Consider the following 23,183-nt stretch of genomic DNA (forward strand, 5'->3'; position numbering starts at 1 on the left):
ACACCATTCCAAGCAGAAACACTGGCTTCTCTTAATCTCATTTCCCCTAAAAACATATTCCCATAGAAAACACAAGAAGAGCAAGTTTGGAGAAAAGATCAACGTAACTTCAGAATTAGTGAATTTGAAGGCCAGCCAATGAAGGCACTCATTTAGACTCCTCTCTCAAGTCAACACTTCTGCTTCTGTATCTCGGCACCCTCAACCTACCAAACTTTCTCCCTCTCATTAATCAAAATGCTCTTAAAGTCCTACTTTCTCTTTGAAGGAGACAGGTTGGTTAGTTTCTGTTACCTTATGCTTGTTGTACTCTTCTGTACAAAAATGTAAATAATATAGATAAAGTCAAAGTCCCCTTTGCCATCTATTCTCCCTCAATCCAGTCTCCTGTCCAGAGGCATGAGTTTGATGAACAGCCTTCCTTCTAGGCCAGATTCTATACATTTACACAAATACATGCTAGAAAGGCAGTTTTATGTGATTAAAGAAAAACACAAATGTATTTTTGTGTTTGTACACTATTTTATAACTTGTTTTTTCCACTCAACATTTTGTCATAGAGATCTTCTCATGGTAGTGCAACTAGAATAATTTTTAAAAACAGTTGCCTAGTATCCATGGTATAGAATTTCCATTTTATTTAGCTATCCCCCTATTGATAAACATTTAGATTGCTTACAGTTTCTCTTGCTGTACAGTGCTTGTACATGCTTCTTTGTGCACAGAAAACTCAGCAGAAAATGTTAAATCCATATACCCTTTAACCAGCAATTCCACTTTTCTGAATTCTGAATTCAGAATTTAACATTTTAATACACTGCCAAATTGTCCTCCAGAAAGACTTTGCCAATTCCACTGTCACTAAGAGTACTAGACAATACCCATTCATGCTCTTCCACATTTTATTACCTCTTCCACATTTTATTACCAAGTTTTCTCTCTCTTTTTAAATTTTTCTTGAGACAGTCTCACTCCATCACCCAGGCTGGAGTGCAATGGTGCGATCTCAGCTCACTGCAACCTCCGCCTCCCGGGTTCAAGTGAACCTCCTGCCTCAACCTGTAGCTGGGACTACAGGCGTGCGCTACCATGGCTGGCTAATTGTTTTGTATTTTTAGTAGAGATGGGGTTTCACCATGTTGGCCAGGCTGGTCTTGAACTCCTGACCTCAAGTGATCCACCCTCCTCAGCCTCCCAAAGTGCTAGGATACAGGCATGAGCCACTGCACCCAGCCTTACCATCAAGTTTTCTTATTTTGGCTCATCTGACATGGGGGAAATGGTTTCTTAATTTCCATTACTAGTGAGTTGACAATCTTTTTATATGTTTACTGGTTATTTTTCCTTTCTGTGAACTGCTTATAATGTTTGCTTATTTTTCTAATTATCTTTTTCTTATGAATATGAAGAAAATATTAATCTGCTCTGGATATTAATTCTGTCATATAAATTGCAAATATTTCCTTAGTCCAGTTGTATCCTATGTAAGTAATTTATATGGCTAGTTTCTTCTCTTTAGTATTTCTGAATATACCCTTATTCTTTACTCGAAATATGCTATGTTACATTTAAGAACACAACCAGTGTTTTTATTTGTTACGTATATATTCTCTCTTTCTTTTCCTTTCTTTTTTGAGACAGGGTCTCGCTCTTTTGCTCAGGCTGAAGTGCAGTGGCGTGATCATGACTCACTGCAGCCCTGAACTCCTGGGCTCAAGTGATCCTCCCACCTCAGCCTCCTGAGTAGGTGGGACTATGGATGCACCACCATGCCTAGCTAATTTTTAAATTTTTAGTAGAGATGAGGTCTTGCTGTGTTGCCCAGGTTGGTCTCAAAACTCCTGGCCTCAAACCATCCTCCTGCCTCGACCTCCCAAAGTGCTGGGATTACAAGCAAGAGCCACCACATCTGGCCCACATAAATTCTCTTAATGTCATCATGCCTACTAAACATGACAAGACATCGTATACGTAAACATTTTATGATAATTTCAGACAGTAAGAAGAGCTTGCTTTGCCAGTAAATTCTGGAGAAGCAGTTTGGAATTGTGAGCCACCATAGTGGTTTTCAAAGTTGCCTGCACACTGGAATCACTTGGAGAGTTTAAACACTGCAGATGCCTGGATCCCATCCCTGAAGGCTGTGACTTAATTGGTCTGGAGTGTGGCCTGGGCACTAGGATTTTAAGTTCCCTAGGTGATTCTATTATGCAGCCAATTTTGAGAACCCAAACTAAAATACTTTTTATCCAGTCCTTCTTTTCAAAAAAAATTTTTTTAAACAATGGCAAAATACACATAACATTTATTATTTTAACATGTACCATTTAGTGGTACTAAATATGTTCACAATGTTGTATAACCATCATCATTATTTCTAGAACTTTTTTTTTTTTGAGACAGAGTCTCACTCTGTCGCCGGGGCTGGAGTGCAGTGGCCGGATCTCAGCTCACTGCAAGCTCCGCCTCCCGGGTTCACGCCATTCTCCTGCCTCAGCCACCGGAGTAGCTGGGACTACAGGCGCCCGCCACCTTGCCCGGCTAGTTTTTTTTTTTTTGTATTTTTAAGTAGAGACGGGGTTTCACCGTGTTAGCCAGGATGGTCTCGATCTCCTGACCTCGTGATCCGCCCGTCTCAGCCTCCCAAAGTGCTGGGATTACAGGCTTGAGCCACCGCGCCCGGCCGAGACGGGGTTTCACTATGTTGGCCAGGCAGGTCTCAAACTCCAGACCTCGTGATCTGCCTGCCTTGGCCTCCCAAAGTGCTGGGATTACAGGTGTAAGCCGCCGTGCCTGGCCTATTTCTAGAACTTTTAAAGCATCATCTCAAACAAATTCTGTGTCCATTAAAACAATAACTCCTGACTTCTACCTCCCCATAGTCCCTGGTAACTTATATTTTCTTTCTTTCTTTCTTTCTTTCTTTCTTTTTTTTTATTTTTTTGAGATGGTGTCTCTGTCACCCAGGCTGGAGTGCAGTGGCGCAATCTCGGCTCACTATAACCTCCACCTCCCGGGTTCAAGCGATTCTCCTGCCTCAGCGTTCCCAGTAGCTAGGATTGCAGGCACCTGCCACCATACCCAGCTAATTTTTTGTAAACAATACAAAAAAATTTTTAGTAGAGACAGGGTTTCACCATGTTGGCCAGGCTGGTCTCGAACTCCAGACCTCAAGTGATCCACTTGCCTTGGCCTTCTAAAGTGTCGGTATTAGGCGTGAGCCATTGTGTCCAGCCACTTCTATTTTTTATCTTTATCATTTTGCCCACTCTAGATACCTCATATAAGCAGAATCACCCAATATTTTCCTTCTGTGTCCCGCTTATTTCAATTAGCATAATGTTTTCTACTTTTTGGGTAGAAGAGGTGAGACCTATTTTTTTTCAAAACAGAACAAAACTCTCAAAAAACCTAAGCAGATAACTGACTGGCTGTTTTCTAAGTAAAATATCTCCAAAGCCTTGTGAATAACTCCTTCCTAATGAAGCAAGCACTGTGCTGAACATTTCAGAAGGTTTACCTGAAACTGCTATAAATTACTATCCTGTTGCATCATCAAGCCACGGGAATATTAAAGCAATAAAGATTGCCCCAGTAACAGTAAGAGGAGGGCAGTAAGTTCAAGGAAGGTGAGGGAAGGGAGAAGGGAAAGAAGAGTGGATTTTAATCAATAATACTGCCCAGGTCTTTCCAGTGATGCTTCTTCTGGAATTATAATATATGCCTGGATGTCTTCCAATACAGATTCCAAAGAGATTTACCACCTCCCAAGAACAAGAGAAGCCTATAGGACCCACGTCTGGTAAAGAGCAGAATTGATTTTCCACTAGCAAAATCATAATTATTGCTTAAAGACTCTGCAAGAAGCTACGCAATTCCTTGAACTCAAAGCATAGTCTGAGAAACAGCAGCATTGACATCACCTGGGGGCTCACCAGCAAGGCAGAACCTCAGGCCCATTCCAGACCTACTGATTCCTAATCTGCATTTGAACACGACTTCTCAGGTGACTGCTGCACACTCTGAAGTTTGAGAGGCAATGACTTAGCCCATCCACTAGGACCTGGTCTGTAGTATCCTAAAACAAATTTGCTAACCTGACTTTCAAAATCTGAAAAAGGAGACTTCACTGTAAATGAATTCTAGGGTTGCAGAACCTACCCCAAACTAAGGATCTCTTTTGCTAAGCTTTATCTCAACCTCCTCCAATTCTAAACAGATATGGAATAAGTATAGAGTAAGTTCCAGCCACTATTCTTAAAGGTGCCTCGAAATCCAAATTTTCATTTTAATTACTAAAAATACTACAGAGATATGTAGTATTCTAACACGCACACCCACCTCCCACCCCGCCCCCGCCAAAATAAGGACTATTCCAACTCATGGCACCAAAACAAGAGACTAAAAATCTTACTATAGTCATAATAGTAAAAACAGAAACTTTTCAGGTAAAACGTCCTGTTTACTAATAAAGAATCATACTTTCAACGAAACAAAAAAGCCAAAAGCCAAAAACCAAGAGAGCTGCTTCCTAAAAGAACAGAGCATTTAGTTCTCACAGAACTTCAGACATCGTTATGTGCAATTTTTATCTGTGTAGGAGACAATTTTGAGAGTTTTGGGGCAAGTAAAAAATTTTCTTAAAAAGTAAATGTTGGCTGGGTGCGGTGGCTCACACCTGTAATCCTAAAACTTTGGAAGGCCAAGGCGGGCAGATTGCTCGAGCTCAGGAGTTCGAGACCAGCCTGACATGGTGAAATCCCGTCTCTACTAAAAATACAAAAAATTAACCTAGCGTGGTGGCGTGCGCCTGTAATCCAAGCTACTGGGGAGGCTGAGGCAGGAGAATCACTTGAACCCAGGAGGTGGAGGCTGCAGTGAGCCGAGATCGCACCATTTCACTCCAGCCTGGGCAACAGAGTGAGACTGTCTCAAAAAAAAAAAAAAAAAAAAAGAAAAGAAAAAAAGAAAAAGTAAATGTTTAGTGCAGACTGGCTGAAAGAGTCAATGTGAATAATGAACACAATACAGTTTTATACAAAAAAGATTTTTTAAAAAGCACTGGCAATATGAATGTAGCCCTAAGTTCTATTTGTCACTAGCTTGCTTCATACATTTCATTTTCTATTTATGCCTAAATTTTCAATCTGAAAAATACTTTGTTTTCGTAGACGCCAGGGAAAAGAAAAAAAAAGCCACCTGTATTGTCCCACTTAACTGCTGAGAAAAATTAAAATTCTTGGCTCATGAACTTTCTCTAATAAAGCATGGCTGAGAGATGGTATGTTCAGGTTATTCAAAAATGAATATAGGCAATACATATAATTGCCATTAATAATTAGTAATAATACCTTGGTGTGATGCTTTAGTTTTCCAAACATTTTCCTACACCAAATTTTATTTTTCTTCCTCTGACTCCTTAAGGTAGGAGGGCATGTATTTCATCAGATGAAAGTGAGAACCATGGTTATATGTAGTAGAATTGAGACTAGAAAATAGATCTTCTGACTCTGAGTTAGTATTCTTTCCAATAAATCATGCTAACTTTCTCATTTGTAAAGATACAAAATAATGCAATGCATAATATTAGAACAATATTGAATATAATTTACTCTCTTTAGACGATTCAGAATGTATCTTAGGATCCTATATAGATTTGTAAGTTAGGGTCATCAATATCAAGTCATCTCTATACCATCAAGTGCAGATAAGATGATAATAGAGCTGTCTGGTTAACCCAAGTCTATCTCTATTACAGTCCAGTTTGATAGTTCTAGAATTTTATCACTTCAAGGAAGTCATAAATTACTCATATGTTCTGAAATCTAGAATTAATATCCAGTAAAATGTACTTGTTCTTAATGGCTATAAACCATATCTGAGCTCTGCTTCCTTGACTATAAAATAAGAACTTTTAAGACACACATACACACACACACAAAGGTGGATTAAATGAGATGTCCCTGTAAAGAACTTAGTAGTGTGCCTTCCAACACAAAGTATCTATTTAAGAGGAAAATAAGGGGGGGGAAAAGAGAGATGTTGACATCTTCATGCTAACTTATTAAATAAAAGTAATCTTTGGGCAAAACAAAGCAGAAACATTATCAAACTTTGCACTTTATTTATTTATTTATATTTTTTTTGAGACGGAGTTTCGCTCTTGTTGCCCTAGGCTGGAGTGCAATGGTGCGATCTCAGCTCACCGCAACCTCCGCCTTCCAGGTTCAAGTGATTCTCCTGCCTCAGCCTCCCGAGTAGCTGGGATTACAGGCATGCACCACTAAGCCTGGCTAATTTTGTATTTATTAATTTTTTTAGTTGAGACGGGGTTTCTCCATGTTGGTCAGGTTGGTCTCGAACTCCTGACCTCAGGTGATCCACCCACCTCAGCCTCCCAAAGTGCTGGGATTACAGGTGTGAGCCACTGCGCTTGGCCTAACTTTGCACTTAAAAAATTCAGGTTTAATATAAAATAGGAAAATAGTTTTTTGTATTTCTATTATAAAAGCAATTCATGCTTATTTAGATAAAATGAAAATCACCTATAATGCCACCATGCGTAGATAATTAGTGTTAATATTTTAATGTGCATCCCTCCAAGTTCTATACACACAGAGGCGGGTACATTTTATGTTAATGTTTTAGAAAATGAGATAAATCAGCTCAATTCTGTGTTCCTGGAATTAAAAAAAAAAAAAAAAAAAAACTCCCAAAAGAAAGAGAAAAATAAAGCCCTAAATCCCTCAAATTACAGTATATAAGAAATGTTACTTTACAATCAGTTTTTTTTTTGAGACGGAGTCTTGCTCTGTCAACCAGGCTGGAGTGCAGTGGCATGATCTGGGCTCAGTGTAACCTCCACCTCCAGGTTCAAGCGATTCTCCTGCCTCAGCCTCCCGAGTAGCTGGATTACAGGGGCGTGACAACACACCCGGCTGATTTTTGTATCTTTAGTAGAGACAGGGTTTCACCATGTTGGCCAGGCTGCTTTCCTGACCTCAGGTGATCCACCTGCCTCAGCCTCCCAAAGTGCTGCGATTACAGACGTGAGCCACTGTGCCCAGTGTTAATATGTGCATCCCTCCAAAGTTCTACACACACAGAGGTGGGCACATTTTATGTTAATGTTACAGAAAATGAGATAAATCAGCTCAGTTCTGTGTTCCCAGAATTTTTTTTAAATCTCCCAAAAGAAACAGAAAAATAAAGCCCTAAACTCTTCAAATTACAGTATATAAAAAAATGCTACTTTACAATTTTTTTAATTTAACATACCACAAATATTATTCTACTGCAATAAAGAGCAAATCATCATTTTTAGTGTCTAATAGTTCACTGTATCATCTCTTTTCGGCTATGCTGCTCGTCTTCCTATATGAATTCTAAACACTATCGTAATTTAACCAATCACATTGTTCCCAATTTTCCTATTGTAGACATGCTGTAATAAACAATGTGCATCTGTGTTTAATTGGAGGGCATGATATACACCTTTTAGACTTTGATATGCATTGCCAACGCCAACCTGCCCTCTAGAGAAAGTGTACCAATCTGCATTCGACTAAGAGTGCATTAGACTGCTTGTAGTCCCATACCCTTGCCTATCTAGGTTTGGGTGGAAATAAAACCCTCCTTTTTTACTCCCATTAATAGTGAAAGTCTTTAGGATCAATTATAAAAGAGAGCTATTGGCCAGGCACAGTGGCTCATGCCTGTAATCCCAGCACTTTGGGAGGCCAAGACGGGCAGATCACTTGAGGTCAGGAGTTGGAGAGCAGTCTGGCCAACGTGGTGAAACCCCATCTCTACTAAAAATACAAAAAAATTAGGCAGGCATGGTGGTGCACGCCTGTAGTCCCAGCTACTCAGGAGGCTGAGGTGGGATAATTGCTTCAACCCGGGATGCGGAGGTTGCAGGGAGCTGAGATCATGCCATTGCACTCCAGCCTGGGCAACAGAGTGAGACTCCGTCTCAGAAAAAAAAAAAAAGACAGAGAGAGAGCGCTAGCTATTTAGCTCAGAATAAGAAAAAAGTATTTGAGGAAAACAAACAACAATAAAACGTTGAGGGGGGAAAATGCCAGGATCCAAATACTTGGAAATTCCCATTCAGTTGGGAGCTGGGTTTTTCATCATCCTGCTCCCTCTTCCTCCTCATTTGTTTATTTTATTTTATTTGTTATGTTTGACTTTTTAGTCATCATCTTTGGTAAGAAGGGGAAGGAGGGAGCATATGATAGAGAAAATGTGCACCTCCAGCAAAGCATCTATGCGTTTGACAACTGAGATCCAGCTCCTCATTCACCTGCACTCCAAGCTCTACCAAGTGTGGTTTTGACAAAAATCAAAAAAAACACTTTCAAATGTCTTACCTCCAAAATGATAATAACTAAACTGTTTGTTGACTTCTGCGGCCACTAGCCAATTTTCATGAAAACCAGTATCCACGATGATTTAATATAATCAAAACCTCAGACTGTTTTACCCTAGCACACTAAATGTGACAAAGAATAGCAAATGCCCATCACAGGAGAGGAGTGAACCTAACACAGCATTCGAAACCAAAGGCTTAGGCAGTTTTAGATGTGCTTTACATCTGAGACAGAGTAGATTCTTTACATCAACCAGATAAAAATAATTCACTTTATGTTTTCTTTACTTGAACCAGTCAGAATGCCTCTAGAAACAGAATAACAGAAACTGTTAAAAGACAGTAAAGAAAAGTTTAGATCAGGAGTGTCCAATCTTTTGGCTTTCCTGGGCCACATCAGAGGAAGAATTATCTGAGGCCACACATAAAATACACTAACAATAATAGCTGATGAGCTAAAGAAAAAAAAAATCGCCAAAAAATCTCATACTGTTTTAAGAGAGTTTACAAATTTGTGTTGGGCCACATTCAAAGCCATCCTGGGTCGCGTGCGTCTTGCGGGATGTGGGTTGGGCAAGCTTGGTTTAGATAATGCTTTCCTTTCTGAACCATTATTTAGAGATCCTTCCAGTGTCCACAGAAAGGGCTATGAATCCAACAATCAAAAGATCACTATTTAGGTTTATATTTATAAAATGTAGTATTACTTCAGACCAAGTTGCTGGTTCAGATGGAATAAAAAATAAAAGTGCCACCCCTGAGCAGCAGCATCAGAGTCTGCACTGAGTCAACACCTGCCCAGGGGACTTGCGATCCTGTTCCCCACCATTACACTTAACTCATTTTTACTCTAACCCTGAAGTCATTTACTGAACAGATACTATTATTTAGATGACATGTTATTTCAGAGGCTGAGCAGCTATACTGAACAGAAGTAAACGACAGAAACTAAATTCCTCAAATTCTAGCTGGGGAGACCACAAATAAGTATACAAGTTAACAAATGAGAATATTTCAGGTAGTAACAAGTGTTACACAGACAAGAACACAGAGGATGTATTAGTGGCTTGGTGGGGAGAAGAAAGCTTCATTTAGGTGGGATAATCAAGAAAGGCTTGTCTCAGGAGGTGATATTTGAGCTAGACTTTGAATAAGATAAAGTCCATCATGCAATCATCTGGCAGAACAATATTCAGGCAAAGGGAATAGCGAAAGCAAAAGAATGGATGCAGGGTGTTTGAGGAAAAGAGGGTTAGAGTGGCCGGAGCCCAGTGACTGAGGGGAAGAAGATGAGGCAGAAGAGGCCAGATTACAAAGGGCCTTCAAGGCCACGGCACAGTCTGAATTTGATTCTAGGAATAGTGGAAAACCATTAAAGGGCTTAAACAAGGAAGTGATATGGCCTGAATTAAATAAATAAATAAATTTATTCACTCATTCATTCACTCATTTATTTGAGGCAGGATCTCGCTCTGTCGCCCAGGCTAGAGTGCAGTGGCACAATCTTGGGTCACTGCAGCCTCAACCTCCCAGGCCCAAACGATCCTCCCACCTCAGCCTTCCAAGTATTTGAGACTACAGGCACACACCACCATGCCCTGGCTAATTTTTGTATTTTTTGTAGAGACAAAAAAAAAGAAAAAAAATTCCAGCCTGCTGCCCAGGCTGATCTCGAACTCCTGGACTCAAGGGATCCTCCTCTTGATTACAGGCATGAGCTACAATGCCCTGCACGATGTAAGTTTTTTAAAAAACTACTAGGATGGCTACGTGGAGAATGGACTGCAGCAGACCACAGTGGATAGGCTATACAAGAGATGCTAAAGGCTTGGACTTGGGTGCTGATGGGAAGTGAGATGAATGGCCAGAGTCAGAGTACATTTCAGAGGTGAACTGACATGACCTGCTGCTGAATTAGATGTGGAGGGTGGCAGGGGACTGTGGAGGGAGAGGGCAAAACAGGGAAATCAGGATTACTTCCATGCTGGGACTTGAGCAACCAGATGGACAGCAGTTCCATTAACTGATACGGGGAACACTTAGAGAGGAACAGATGTGGCGTGCAGAGTAGGAACAACCAAAGGTTCTGTTTGGGGCATGTGAGGACCAGACATCTAACAGTGAACATAAGCTGGGTGAAAACAGCATATCGATGATCAGGTGAGAAGAGGAAGAGGGGCCCCAGAAGGGATGAGAGGAGCACCTAGTGAGGGATGAGGATCTTCAGAAGAGGGTGCAGTCAAGAGACAGAGAGAAGATGCTTTAAGGAGTAATCAACTGTGTCAAAAGGTGCTGAAGACTTAGTAAGATAAGGAAAAAAACCTGACAAGTGGATTTAGCAAGAGAGAAGTAAATTAATAAAGAAACAGGGTAGGTTGGGCGTGGTGGTTCACGCCTGTAATCCCAGCACTTTGGGAGGCCGAGGAGGGGGATCACGTGAGGTCAGGAGTTTGTGACCATCCTGGCCAACATGGCAAAATCCCATCTCTACTAAAAAAACAAAAATTAGCCAGGTGTGGTAGCGCACACCTGTAATCACAGCTACTCGGAGGCATGAGAACCTCTTGAACCCGGGAGGCGGAGGTTGCAGTGAGCCAAGTGCAGTGTAAGCCAAGATCGCATCACTGCACTCCAGCCTGGGCTACAGATCGAGACTCCAGCTCAAAAAAAAAAGAAATAGGATGGGAAAATATGTTAAAAAGGTGTTTGATTTTGATCAAGCTAAACTAAAAATATATAAAAGGGATAATCTCATAAAAATTACTGAGGTATGCTGATTTATCAGGCTAAGTACATTTTGACTTCCCTTCTTAAAGGAAGAGGAAATCAGGCTGGCACAGCAGCTCACACCTATAATCCCAGTACTTTGGGAGGCTGAGGCAGGAGGATCGCTCGAGCCTAGGAGATTGAGATCAGCCTGGGCAACACAGTGAGACCCTCATCTTTAGAAATCATAAAATTAAAAAAAATTAAACAAAAATTTTAAAAAGGAAGAGGAAATCAACGACTCAGAAGACTGTCATTCTGGGTTTTACATTCTTATTTCCTGTGGAAGGGAGCTGTACTTAGTAATCATCATGGAGGTATTCAGGATTTACATTGAAAGAGGAGCCGAGCAGCCAGAGGGCTAAAAGTTTACTTGGCTACCTTGATTGTGATTCATCAAACTCCTAATGTTCTTTTGTTCAGAACAACCCCAAGCTAAAAGTTTTTTTTTTTTTTTTTTTTTTTTTTAAATCCAACCCAAAGGACCAAGTGAAAGGGAAAAAAAAACTGCCAGAAGAAAGAGGACACCACAGCCATGCCCTTGGTTGGGAGCACTCTTCTGGCACTACAATGTCTTTTCCAAGGCTGCTACTGTTTCACTACCAGACTCCAGTCTGCATCTCACTCCCTGGTCAGATCACTGAGGACAAAATGCAGAAAAGTGATCAGAGGCCCGCCCACACCTGTGCCACTTGCCTCTGAGTCTCTTCCTCACCTCCCACCCCTTACCTGGGTCATTTTGTCCACAGAGACTGGAATTCCGTCGATGGTGAGAGGCGGCAGTTCTGAGTTAACCTCCTGTGGCGCAGGGGCGTGTTCTGCCAGAGCAGACTCCAGGTCTTCCAGGATCATGCTCTTGTACTTACGCACCTGCAGGGAATTAAGGGCAGAAGTAAACAAGATGCCCAACAACCAGGGAGGATTGGTGCCAAGCAACAAGAGAGTGGGTGGGGCTGGCCTTCCTGAGTCATAGCATAGCTCTAAGAACACTTTTACAAGCAAATAAAAATACCCACTGGTCCCAAAGACAACATACTGAACAGAATTAAATGAAAAGATGATGAAATTACAGGTAACAACAATAGAAAAGAGCCAGTGGAAAAATTTTCCAGAAATACTGCTTCTCAGTTAAAATCACATTTTCTCAATGAGGGTGCCATCGCCTGTTCCAGGTCTAACAGGCATGGTATTCATGGTTCTGCATTTCCCAGGCCAATGGATGAACAACTAGCTGTGGCAGCTCATCACCAAAATCATTTTCAAGATCTTCAAGGACTTACATTTCTAAAACTCAAAGTAACCAATTTGTTCAAAATTGCTGCTACATTCCTGCAAAGTCAGACTACCAAACAGACAGGAGATTCAAGCATACAAGAGACTGAACTGAAAAGAATTAGAGAAAAAAAAAACAAAACCGATAGGTGTATGTTGTAGCTGAGTGCCACTATTGGTAAGGCCCGGGCCAGAGGGAGCCCCCTAGGTCAAATCTCCCTTGCTTCTGGTAGGGCTTGGTGACAGAAGTGAACCTCCAACCCATGACGCCTTTAGCTCTAGCCCAGGTCGGAACCAGATATTGTTGTTTGTTGTCTGCATTCCCACCACTGCCAGTGAAATGTCTCAACTTAACAGTAACACACTGGACATGCACACATTTTTCTATCATGAACAGAAAGGGTGGACAGACACTGGGTCCTCCAACCACCAATATAATGGGCTCTATCAATATAATGGCACTATTTTAGGGGAAAAAATGGAAGAGAAAATGAGGTTTGTCTAGAAGTTCCAACAATGTTTGAATCCTGGGTTGTCTGCTGAGTGGGCTGGACTCTACACACTTCCTTATAAATATCTCGTTATGTGGATTAAAAAAGAAAAATTCCCATACTCTACCCCAAGCATCTGGAAAAATAAATATTATTATTCGCTACATAGTGCAACTTCTGCAGCTGAAGAATCCTCCAAGTAGGTCAATAACTAAGGGGATCAGAGAAAAATAGCACAAACTGGCAGACTCATTATCTTTCCAGAGATGCAGTTGTATCCTGGTCTCTAATAAAAAATAAAGTTTCAAAAAGTATTGCCATTATATTTATTGCAACATAAGCAGCTGATGTTGCCACAGCAACTTTACAGGATTATATTTTCTGCTATGTTTCTGTATTCTAGACAGTATTTATGCTGCCTACTTACACACACACAAAAATGAATCTTACGAGCCTAGTGATATGGTTTGGCTCTGTGTCCCCACCCCAATTTCATCTCGATTGTTATCCCTACATGTTGAGGGAGGGACCTGGTGGGAGGTGACTGGATCATGGAGGCAGTTTCTCCCATGTTGTTCTCGTGATCGTGAGTTCTCACAAGAGCTGATGGTTTAAAAGTGTTTGGCAGTTCCCCTGGCATTCCCTCCCTGCACCTGTCTCTCTGTTCTCTCTCTCTCCTGGCACCATATAAGACGTGCCTTGCTTCCCCTTCTGCCATGATTAAGTTTCCTGAAGCCTCCCTAGCCATGTGGAACTATAAGTCAATTAAACCTCTTTTATTTATAAATTACCCAGTCACAGTTAGTTCTTTATAGCAGTGTGAAAACGGACTAACACACCTACCTTCTGGTCTTAGAACTTCAAGGTTTATAAGGTTAAATCCTTATATTAGGTATAAGCCAATAGGAAGAATGATCATTTTAGAAAAACAGGCTGTGTGCGGTGGCTCACACCTGTAATCCCAGCACATTGGGAGGTTGAGGCAGGCAGATCCCTTGAGCCCAGGAGTTTAAGACCAGCCTAGGCAACATGGTGAGACCCTGTCTCCACTAAAAATACAAAAATTAGCCGGGCATGGTAGTGCATGTCTGTGGTCCCAGCTACTCAGGAGGCTGAGGTAGGAGGATGGCTTGAGCCCAGGAAGTGGAGGTTGCAGTGAGCCGAGATCGTGCCACTCCAGCCTGGGTGACAGAGCCAGACCTTGTCTCAAAAATAAATAAGTAATAATTTTAAAATAAAAACAAACTTCATCTGGCTTTTAGAAACACCTGGCATTCAAAAATGGAAAATCATTAGGTTATTACTTCTTTATTAGCCAGTTTCAAACAATTTCAGCCATTTTTATGAGTCAGTTTATGAGTCAGTGCTATATAATTCTTTTAAAATATCTTGTTTTTGTTTGTTTGTTTGTTTTTTAGTGCCGGTAGAGCATCCCTAAGTAATTTGCAACAAAACAACTTCAGGTATAACCAAAGCATTTCTATCTAAGCTTGCTTACTAAAGTTAAGTAACTTTCTCAGAATTACTCACCTCGTGTTTTAATTCTATCTGATCTATCAATTCTGAGTTGCATTTTTCTTTGATATTTATCAGTCTTCTGAAATTGGGATACATCTTAAAATTGCTATGGACAAGGCAACAACAGGGCATAGCTGTCACTGCCTGCAGCCATGTGAACATGTTTGCTATCCCTGGCCTTTTTACTCAACAAATCATTTAGCACCATTTGAGAAGAGAATGTGAGTCTTGACCGTTGTCTATAACCTTCCCAATGACAACTTCTGGTAAGATCAAGAAGCACTGCCAGGCGCGGTGGCTCACGCCTGTAATCCCAACACTTTGGGAGGCTGAGGCGGGCAGATCACCTGAGGTCAGGAGTTCAAGACCAGCCTGACCAACATGGTGAAACCCTGTCTATACTAAAAATACAAAAATTAGCTGGGTGTGGTGGTGGGTGCCTATAATCCCAGCTACTTGGGAGGCTGAGGTAGGAGAATTGCTTGAACCCGGGAGGGAGAGGTTGCAGTGAGCTGAGACTGTACCACTGCACTCCAGTTTGGGTGACAGGGCGAGACTCTGTCTCAAAAAAAAAAAAAAAAAAAATGTACTTGCATCAAACCTGTTGCTGCTTGTGGGGGCGGGAAATCAGAGACAATAAAAGAGCACTTTTAAAAGAAATACAGCATTGCCCGTTTTCATGATGCCACAGAGGACAATATTACATGAAAAAACACAGATAATGATGACTGAAACAAGAAGTAATTCAAAAGGGTTGGACTCTGAATGTGAAGAAGTTTTAGGAATACCTTATTTCACTTATATTTTCCTTTTTATATACACACAAAAATGATATATGATTAAAAGGTATGTCTAAGAAAGAGCTCTTTCAATGAGTAGAAAATAAAAACTCTAAGTGATAGCACTGTGTAAACACCCATCAGTGTTTTTTCTTTCTTCATAGTACACAAATAACAGCACATCTTATAATCAATGGTGTCACAGATGAGATAAAATACAGGTTTGTGTTCCAACTTATGCCTTCTATTGCAAAAACCACAGCTTACGCCTTTGTCACTCCATACCAATATGTCAATTGGTTTCACAACTAAGGTAAACATCCACTTAAAATCAAAATCAGTTACCACTCTCTTTCCCCCATCTTGTATACCACTGCCGTTTGAAATTTTGGAAACACTTATTATCATCATCAAACACCGTTTACTGAGCACTTACTTTGTGCTAAGGACTACATGTGTTGTCTCAAATAATCCTTACCATAATTCTATAAGGAAAATATTATTATACTCATTTTGCAAATAAGAAAACTGAGCCTTAATAAACTTAAGTAACTTTCCCCAAATCATATTAACTAGTAAGGAGTATAGCCAAAAAACAAACAAATTTTTATCTAGCTCCAAAGCTGGTATGTTTAGCCACATCACTATCATTTATCTTTTTTTTTCTCAAGAAACTGCTATAGTTCCCCACTTCTTAGAAGATGAAGTCCAAGTTTCTCTGGCCAGCATTTCAATCTTTCCAATTATTTGTTTTTTCAATACTCTTTTGCCAGAGCCACCAGAAACAGTTGTACCTGCCTAATCCTGGAGACTATGTGAATGACACCTCTTAAGCTCCCAGCATACAACCTCCATGGAGTCCTATACTGAGCAACTTTGTTCACTTTCTTCCTTCTTTAGCTGCCCAACCTCGTCACTCACCTTGGCATCTAGCAAGTTCTTTTCTTTGAAACTTCTAGAGACCTTTTTTTTTTTTTAAAGATGGAGTCCCGCTCTGTTACCCAGGCTGGAGTGCAGTGGCATGATCTCGGCTCACTGCCACCTCCATCTCCTGGGTTCAAGCAATTCTCCTGCCTCAGGAGAATTGGGATTACAGGTGCCCACCACCATGCCTGGCTATTTTTTTATACTTTTAGTAGAGATGGGGTTTCAATGTGTTGGCCAGGTTGGTCTCGAACTCCTGACCTCAAGTGATCCACCCACCTAGGCCTCCCAAAGTGCTGGGATTACAGACATGAGCCACCACATAAATCTGCTTCTTACCCAAATATTTTCCATTTTTCTAGGACCAGTTCAATTCCCACTTGCTCTGAAAAAACTTCCCAATTATTCTTGCTATAATTCTCTTCCTCCTTTAAATTCCTACTGACATAAATAAATATGTGTCATTTATACTGTTATTTCTGGAATACACTATACACAACCAGTGCATGACATTGCTGAGCACAGGGACCAGGTCTTTTGCTTATTTTATACACACACACACACACACACACACACACACACACACACACAAATGAGACAGGCTCTTACATGTTGTCCAGGCTGAAATATTATAAAGTATTTTAAATATACAAATACAGGTAACACATTAACAAACATTTTATGATTACCAGAGATGGAGGGTGTTTGTGGTATTTGCAGGAGCCATTAGAGTTTTATTTTGTTTTGTTTTTTGAAACAGGGTCTTGATCTGTCACACAGGTTTGTTCACTGCAGCCTCAAATTCCTGAGCTCCAGTGATCCTCCCACCTCAGCCTCCCAAGTAGCTGGGATCACAGGTGTGCACCACCACACTTGGCTAATTTTCAAAATGTTTGCTATATGGTCACTGGGTTGGGTTGCAAAAATAGTCCCAGACAAGATACCGTAATTTTTTTGTATTCCTGCAGCTTGACTGGATAAAGGAAGAGTCTTTGGGAAGGTCTCATAAATTTTTTTTTTTTTTTTAATTTTCTACAAGCTCCTATGAGACTAAAAACATATTGTCATCTGAGGTATGTAACAAAGAGCTGGCCTCAGACCTGTGACTGTGAAGCACATCTGGCTTCCAGCCAGGCCACAGGCTGTGGCCCCTGAAGTTACGCTGATTTCATCCTATTTTCTCTTCAGCCCCAGAGTCTGCCTCCTTTCTTCTCCTGCCTCCGTTCAGGGCTCTCATGTCCCCTTAGTCCTTTGGGATTCCCAGTTTTGAACCCTGAAACCCCAAAGGACTCAGATGGAATCCTTATCTCATACCTTGTATCCAATAGCGTTAAATCGTTATATGTTGACTAAGTAAATACATGAGCAACGTGGCTTTCACTATACTACTTTCCACATATCTTCCACATTGCATGCAACTCCCACGGTTGTTCATCACCCTAAAGACTATGATTATATATCATTAATCATTAGGGAAATGAAAATCAAAATTTGATTAATAATAAATGACCATAATAAGACTAAGGTATAAGATTAGGGAATTATTTGTACCTTAAATGTTTAACAGAAGTCAACCAAAATAATTGGGGCCTAGGGTCTCTTGGAGGGATGTAGTTCTTTAACACTTTTCCAATTTTGTATATGTTTATTACTCTATTGAGGTTTTCGGTTAATGCTTATTCTACTGAGGTTTGGATGTGTTTTGGTTATTTTATTTTCTTACTAGGTTAATCCACTTGGCTGAGTTTTTAACTTGCAAGAACAGAATTAATAGCCTTTTCTTACAATTTTCAATCTCTTCTTGTCTGCAACTATAGATATCTTGTTTCTAAAGGTACATATTTGTTTTCTTCTCCCTTTTCCTCATTAGCATGTAGCAGTTTTTTTGTTTTATTAGACTTTTTATAGAACCAATTCTTGAATTTAACAAGTCTACTTTTCTTGTTCCCTCATTCATTTCTTTCACATGTTTATTTGTTCTATTTTTTTCTTAGACTTATTTTATTATTCTCTTTCCACCTACTTTAGCTAGATGAAGTTTCTTTCTTTTCCAAATTTCTCGTATATATTTTTCTTTTTAAATAAGATCATGAATATTCCTTTGAGTACCAGTTTAGATAATAACTTCTAAGTTTTTATTTTTGATTATTATTTTTGTTTCTAAATAACCTGTAAATTAAGATTTTTCTTTTAAAAATTTCCGGCCAAGCGTGGTGGCTCACGCCTGTAATCCCAGCACTTTGGGAGGCTGAGGCAGGAGGATCACCTGAGGTTAGGAGTTCGAGAGCAGTCTGGCCAACATGGTGAAGCCCCCTCTCTAGTAAAAACACAAAAATTAGCCGGGCATGGTGGCAGGAGCCTGTAATCCCAACTACTCGAGAGGCTGAGGCTGAGAATTGCTTGAACCTGGGAGGCAAAGGTTGCAGTGAGCCAAGATCGCACCACCGCACTCTAGCCCGGGCGACAGAGCGAGACTCCGTCTTAAATTAAAAAAAAAAAAAAAAAAAAATTCCGGCCAGTTGTGGTGGCTCATGCCTGTAATCCCAGCACTTTGGGAGGCCGAGGCAGGTGGATAATCTGAAGTCAGGAGTTTGAGACCAGCCTGACCAACATGGTGAACATGGGCCTCTACTAAAAATATAAAAATTAGCCGGGTGTGGTGGCACGCACCTGTAATCCGAGTTACTTGGAAGGCTGAAGTAGGCAGAATCACTTGAAACCGGGAGGCAGAGGTTGCAGTAAGCTGAAATTGCACCATTGCACTCTAGCCTGGGCAATAGAGCAAGACACACACACACACACACACACACACACACACACATTCCAGGTGACTGCAATTTTTTTATTGTCTTTTGAAATTCTAAAATTCTGAATTTTCTGTAGTATGATCAGAAAATATTCTTTGGGGCCGGGCCTGGTGACTCACACGTGTAATCCCAACACTTTGGGAGGCCAAGGCGGGTGAATTACTTGAGGTGAGGAGTTCAACACTAGCCCAGCCAACATGGCAAAATCCTGTCTCTACTAAAAATATAAAAATTAGCCAGCTACTCAGGAGGCTGAGGCAGAAGAACTGTTTGAACTAGTGAGGTGGAGGTTGCAGTGAGCTGAGACTGCACCACTGTACTCCAGCCTGGGCAAAAGAGCAAGATCCTGTTTTAAAAAAAAAATTATTTGGGGCCTGGTAATAATAAACGGTCAATTCTTATAATTCATTTATGTGATTTTTCAAATATGGTATATTATCCCCTTGAAAGGTGTCAATGCTTCTGTATGTATTGTATCACCTTTATTCTTTTGTTTTTTGAGCCATTGTCTCACTCTGTCACCCAGGCTGGAGCACAGTGGAATAATCATAGTTCACTGCATCCTTGAACTCCTAGGCTCAAGTAATCCTCCTGCCTCAGCATCCCAAATAGCTGGGACTAAAAGTGCACACCACTACACCTGAATCAATTTTTTTTTTTTTTTTTGTAGAGACGGGGTCTCGCTATGTTGCCTAGACTGTCAACCTTATTAAATCTGTTATTCAGATCTCTATGTTCTTGTTTATATTTTGCTTTGTTGATCTGACAAGGATAGTAAATTCTTTTACTACCATTGTGTGTGTGTGTGTGTGTGTGTGTGTGTGTGTGTATGTGTGTGTTTTTCTTTTGGACAGGGTCTTGTTCTGTCATCCAGGCTAGAGTGCAGTGGTGCAATCACAGCTCACTGCAGACTTGACCTCTGGGCTCAAGCAATCTTCCCATCTCAGCCTCCCAAGAAGCTAAGATTATAAGCATGTACTACCACATCTGGCTACTTTTTAAATTTTTTGTAGAGATGAGGTCTCACTATGTTGCCTGGGCTGGTCTCAAACTCCTGGCCTCAACCAATCCTCCCACCTCAGTTCCCAAAGTGCTGGGATTATACATATGTGCCACCATGCCCAGCCCCATTGTGGGTTTTAACTATCTTTTTTCCTTACATTTCTAACTTTTTGATCTACATGCTATGGTATGTATATGTCTGGTGGACCGACTGACTAACTGATTGAGAGACAGGGTCTCACTCTGTCACCCAGGCTGGAGTGCAGTAGCATCATGGCTACTGCCTCAGCCTCCCAAGTAGCTGAGTGTGGGCCAGTATGCCTGGCTTTTTTTTTTTTTTTTTTTTTTTAATTTTTTGTAGAGACGAGGTCCCACTATGTTGCCCGGGCTTGTCTTCAACTCCTGGCCTCAAGCAATCCTCCCACCTCAGCCTTCCAAGTGCTGGGATTACAGGCATAAGCCACTGCAACTGGCCCCATGTTTTGCTTTAAAGTTACTTGAAGAATATAAAGGTTCATGATAAATATGTACTTCTTATTTTAGCTGGGTGTGGTGGCACCTGCCTGTAGTCCCAGCTACTCAGGCGGCTGAGGTGGGAGGATCACTTGAACCCAAGAGGTGGAGGTTGCAGTGAGCCGAGATTGCGCCACTACACTCTAACCTGGGCAACAGAGCAAGACCCTGTCTCTAAATAAATAAATTAATAAATAAATACTTCTTATCAATACTAAATGACCCCTGGTTGTCAGTTAATACTTTTTTGCCTTGACAATTAGGCTTTGTCTGATATTAATGCTGTGATCCATGATTTATTTTTTTCTGACAAACTTTTGCCTGTTATTTTACATTTAACATTTGTAACAGCTTTACTAATACACAGTTCACACACCATATGTATTTGTTTCCTATGGCTCCCACAAATCACCACAAACTAGGTGGCTTAAACCCACACAAATTTATTTTCTTGGTTTCACTTGGCAAAAGTCAAGGTGTTGGCGGGGCCGGGTCCTTCTGCAGGCTCTAAGGGTGCAGCTCCAAGAGAGAATTGTTTCTTTATCTTGTCTAGCTTCTGTCTAGCCTGTATCACTGGCTCTGGACCCCCTCCTTGCATCCAACCTCTTGCTTCCACCAACACATCTACTTCTATGCCAATCTCCCTTCGTTTTCCTCTTATAAAGATACTTGTGATTACATTTAGGGCCTACCTGGATAATTGAGAATAATCTCCCCATCTCAAGACCCTTAACTTAATTACAACTGCACTTTTGCTGTATAAGGTAATAGTCACAGGTTCCAGGGATGGGGACCTGTACATCTCTGGGGGGGGGTCATTATTCAGTTTGCCATACCATACAATTCACCCATTTAAAGGGTAAGACTTCATACTCGTAGGGTCCTAAAATTATCACTAAAATCTAATTTTAGAGCATTTCATTCCCCCTAAAAGAAACTTCATGCCCACTGGCTGTCACTCTCCATTCCTCCCTTCCCCTTCCCCAGTCTCTGGCAACCATTAATCCCTCTCTCTCTATAAATAAGATTTATCTATCCTGGACATTGCATATAAATAGAATCATACAATATGTGATCTTTTGTGACTGAGTTCTTTTGGTTACAACAATGTTTTAAAGGTTCATCCATGCTATAGTATAGTATCAGTACTTCTTCCCTTTTTCTTGCTGAATAATATTCCATTCTATGGATATACCACATTTTATTTATCCATTCATCAGCTGACTGAACATTTGAGTTGTTTCCACTTTTTGACAATTATAAATAATGCTGCTATAAACACTGGATACAAGTTTGTGTGTGAACATATGTTTTCAGTTCTCTTGGGTATAACTCAGGAATAGAACTGCTAGGTCACATGGCAACTCTACTTGTAACATTTTGAGAGACTGACAAACTGTTTTCCAAAGCAGCCATATCATTTTGCCTTTTCTTTCTCCAAATCTTCACCAACACTTATTGTTGTCTTTTTGATTATAGTCATCCCTGTGGTTATGAAGTGGTATCTCACTGTGGTTTTTATTTTCTAATGATTAATAATCATAGTCATGAGGGAAATGAAAATCAAAATGTGATTATTAATGATAAATGACTATAATGATTAATGATAATTATTTATCATTAGTTCTCATGTGCTTTTTGACCATTTCTATATCTTCTTTGAAGAAATATCTATTCAGATCTTTTGCCTATTTTTATTTTTATTATTTTTTGAGACAGAGTCTTGCTCAGTTACCCATGCTGGAGTGCAGTGGCACGTGATCTCGGCTCACTGCAACCTCTGGCTCCTGGGTTCAAGAAATTTTCCTGCCTCAGCCTCCTGAGTAGATGGCATTACAGGTGCCCACAACCACATCTGGCTAATTTTTGTATTTTTAGTAGAGATGGGGTTTCACCATATTGGCCAGGCTGGTCTTGAACTCTTGACCTCAAGGGTTCTACCTGCCTTGGCCTCCCAAAGTGCTAGGATTACAGGCGTGAGCCACTGTGTGCAGCCCTTTTGCCTATTTTTAAATTGGGTTGTCTTTTTGTTTTTTTTTTTTTTTGAGATGGAGTCTCGCTCTGTTGCCCAGGCTGGAGTGCAGTGGCACGATCTTGGCTCTCTGCAATCTCCGCCTCCCGGGTTCAAGAGATTCTTCTGCCTCAGCCTCCCGAGTGGCTGAGACCACAGGCAGGTGCCACCACGCCTGGCTTTTTTTGTATTTTTAGTAGAGATGGGGTTTCACCATATTGGCCAGGCTGATCTTGAACTTCTGACCTCATGATCCGCCCGCTTTTTATTGTTGAGTTGTAAGAATTCCTTGTATATTCTCAACACAAGTTTTTTTATGAGACATATGATTTGCAAATATTTCTCCCATTCTGCGTGTTGTCTTTTCACTTTCTTGATTCTATTACTTGCAGCTGCTTTTAACATTTGTGAGTGGCTGTGAGTATGACATATACACTGAATAGAGACAGGTTTGATTTGGATTGTTGTTCCAACCTGAAAGAACATCTATGCCCTTAACAAAACAGTTTAACCCATTTATATGTATGTTTTATAGCAGAATTAACTGGCCTCACTTGTATTATTGTGTTCTAGACTATGTGTTTTAGTTTTTAAAACTTCCTTCCTTGTTTCTATCTTTTATACAGAGACTTGGTTTCATTTTTTTTCTTCAGTGCTCTGGAAGATATATTCTGCTTCTAATTTTACTGGTACTTGTAGTTCCTAACCTGTATTTATCAATGGCAG

General features: G+C 40.6%; 1 protein-coding gene across 9 annotated transcripts in view; it reads right to left on the reverse strand.

Annotated features, from left to right (window-relative positions):
- The window catches only part of NRF1 (nuclear respiratory factor 1), a 153,006-nt gene that overhangs the window by 58,976 nt on the left and 70,847 nt on the right, over positions 1 to 23,183 (reverse strand). For all 9 annotated transcript variants that reach the window (XM_010378768.2, XM_030931839.1, XM_010378769.2 and 6 more), the window contains one exon: positions 11,870 to 12,010. In XM_010378768.2, the coding sequence (XP_010377070.1) occupies positions 11,870 to 12,010 (141 nt within the window). The remainder of the gene's footprint in view (positions 1 to 11,869; positions 12,011 to 23,183) is intronic.

The sequence above is a fragment of the Rhinopithecus roxellana genome, chromosome 6 (genome assembly GCF_007565055.1).
Source record: "Rhinopithecus roxellana isolate Shanxi Qingling chromosome 6, ASM756505v1, whole genome shotgun sequence".
Taxonomy (NCBI): Eukaryota; Metazoa; Chordata; class Mammalia; order Primates; family Cercopithecidae; genus Rhinopithecus; species Rhinopithecus roxellana.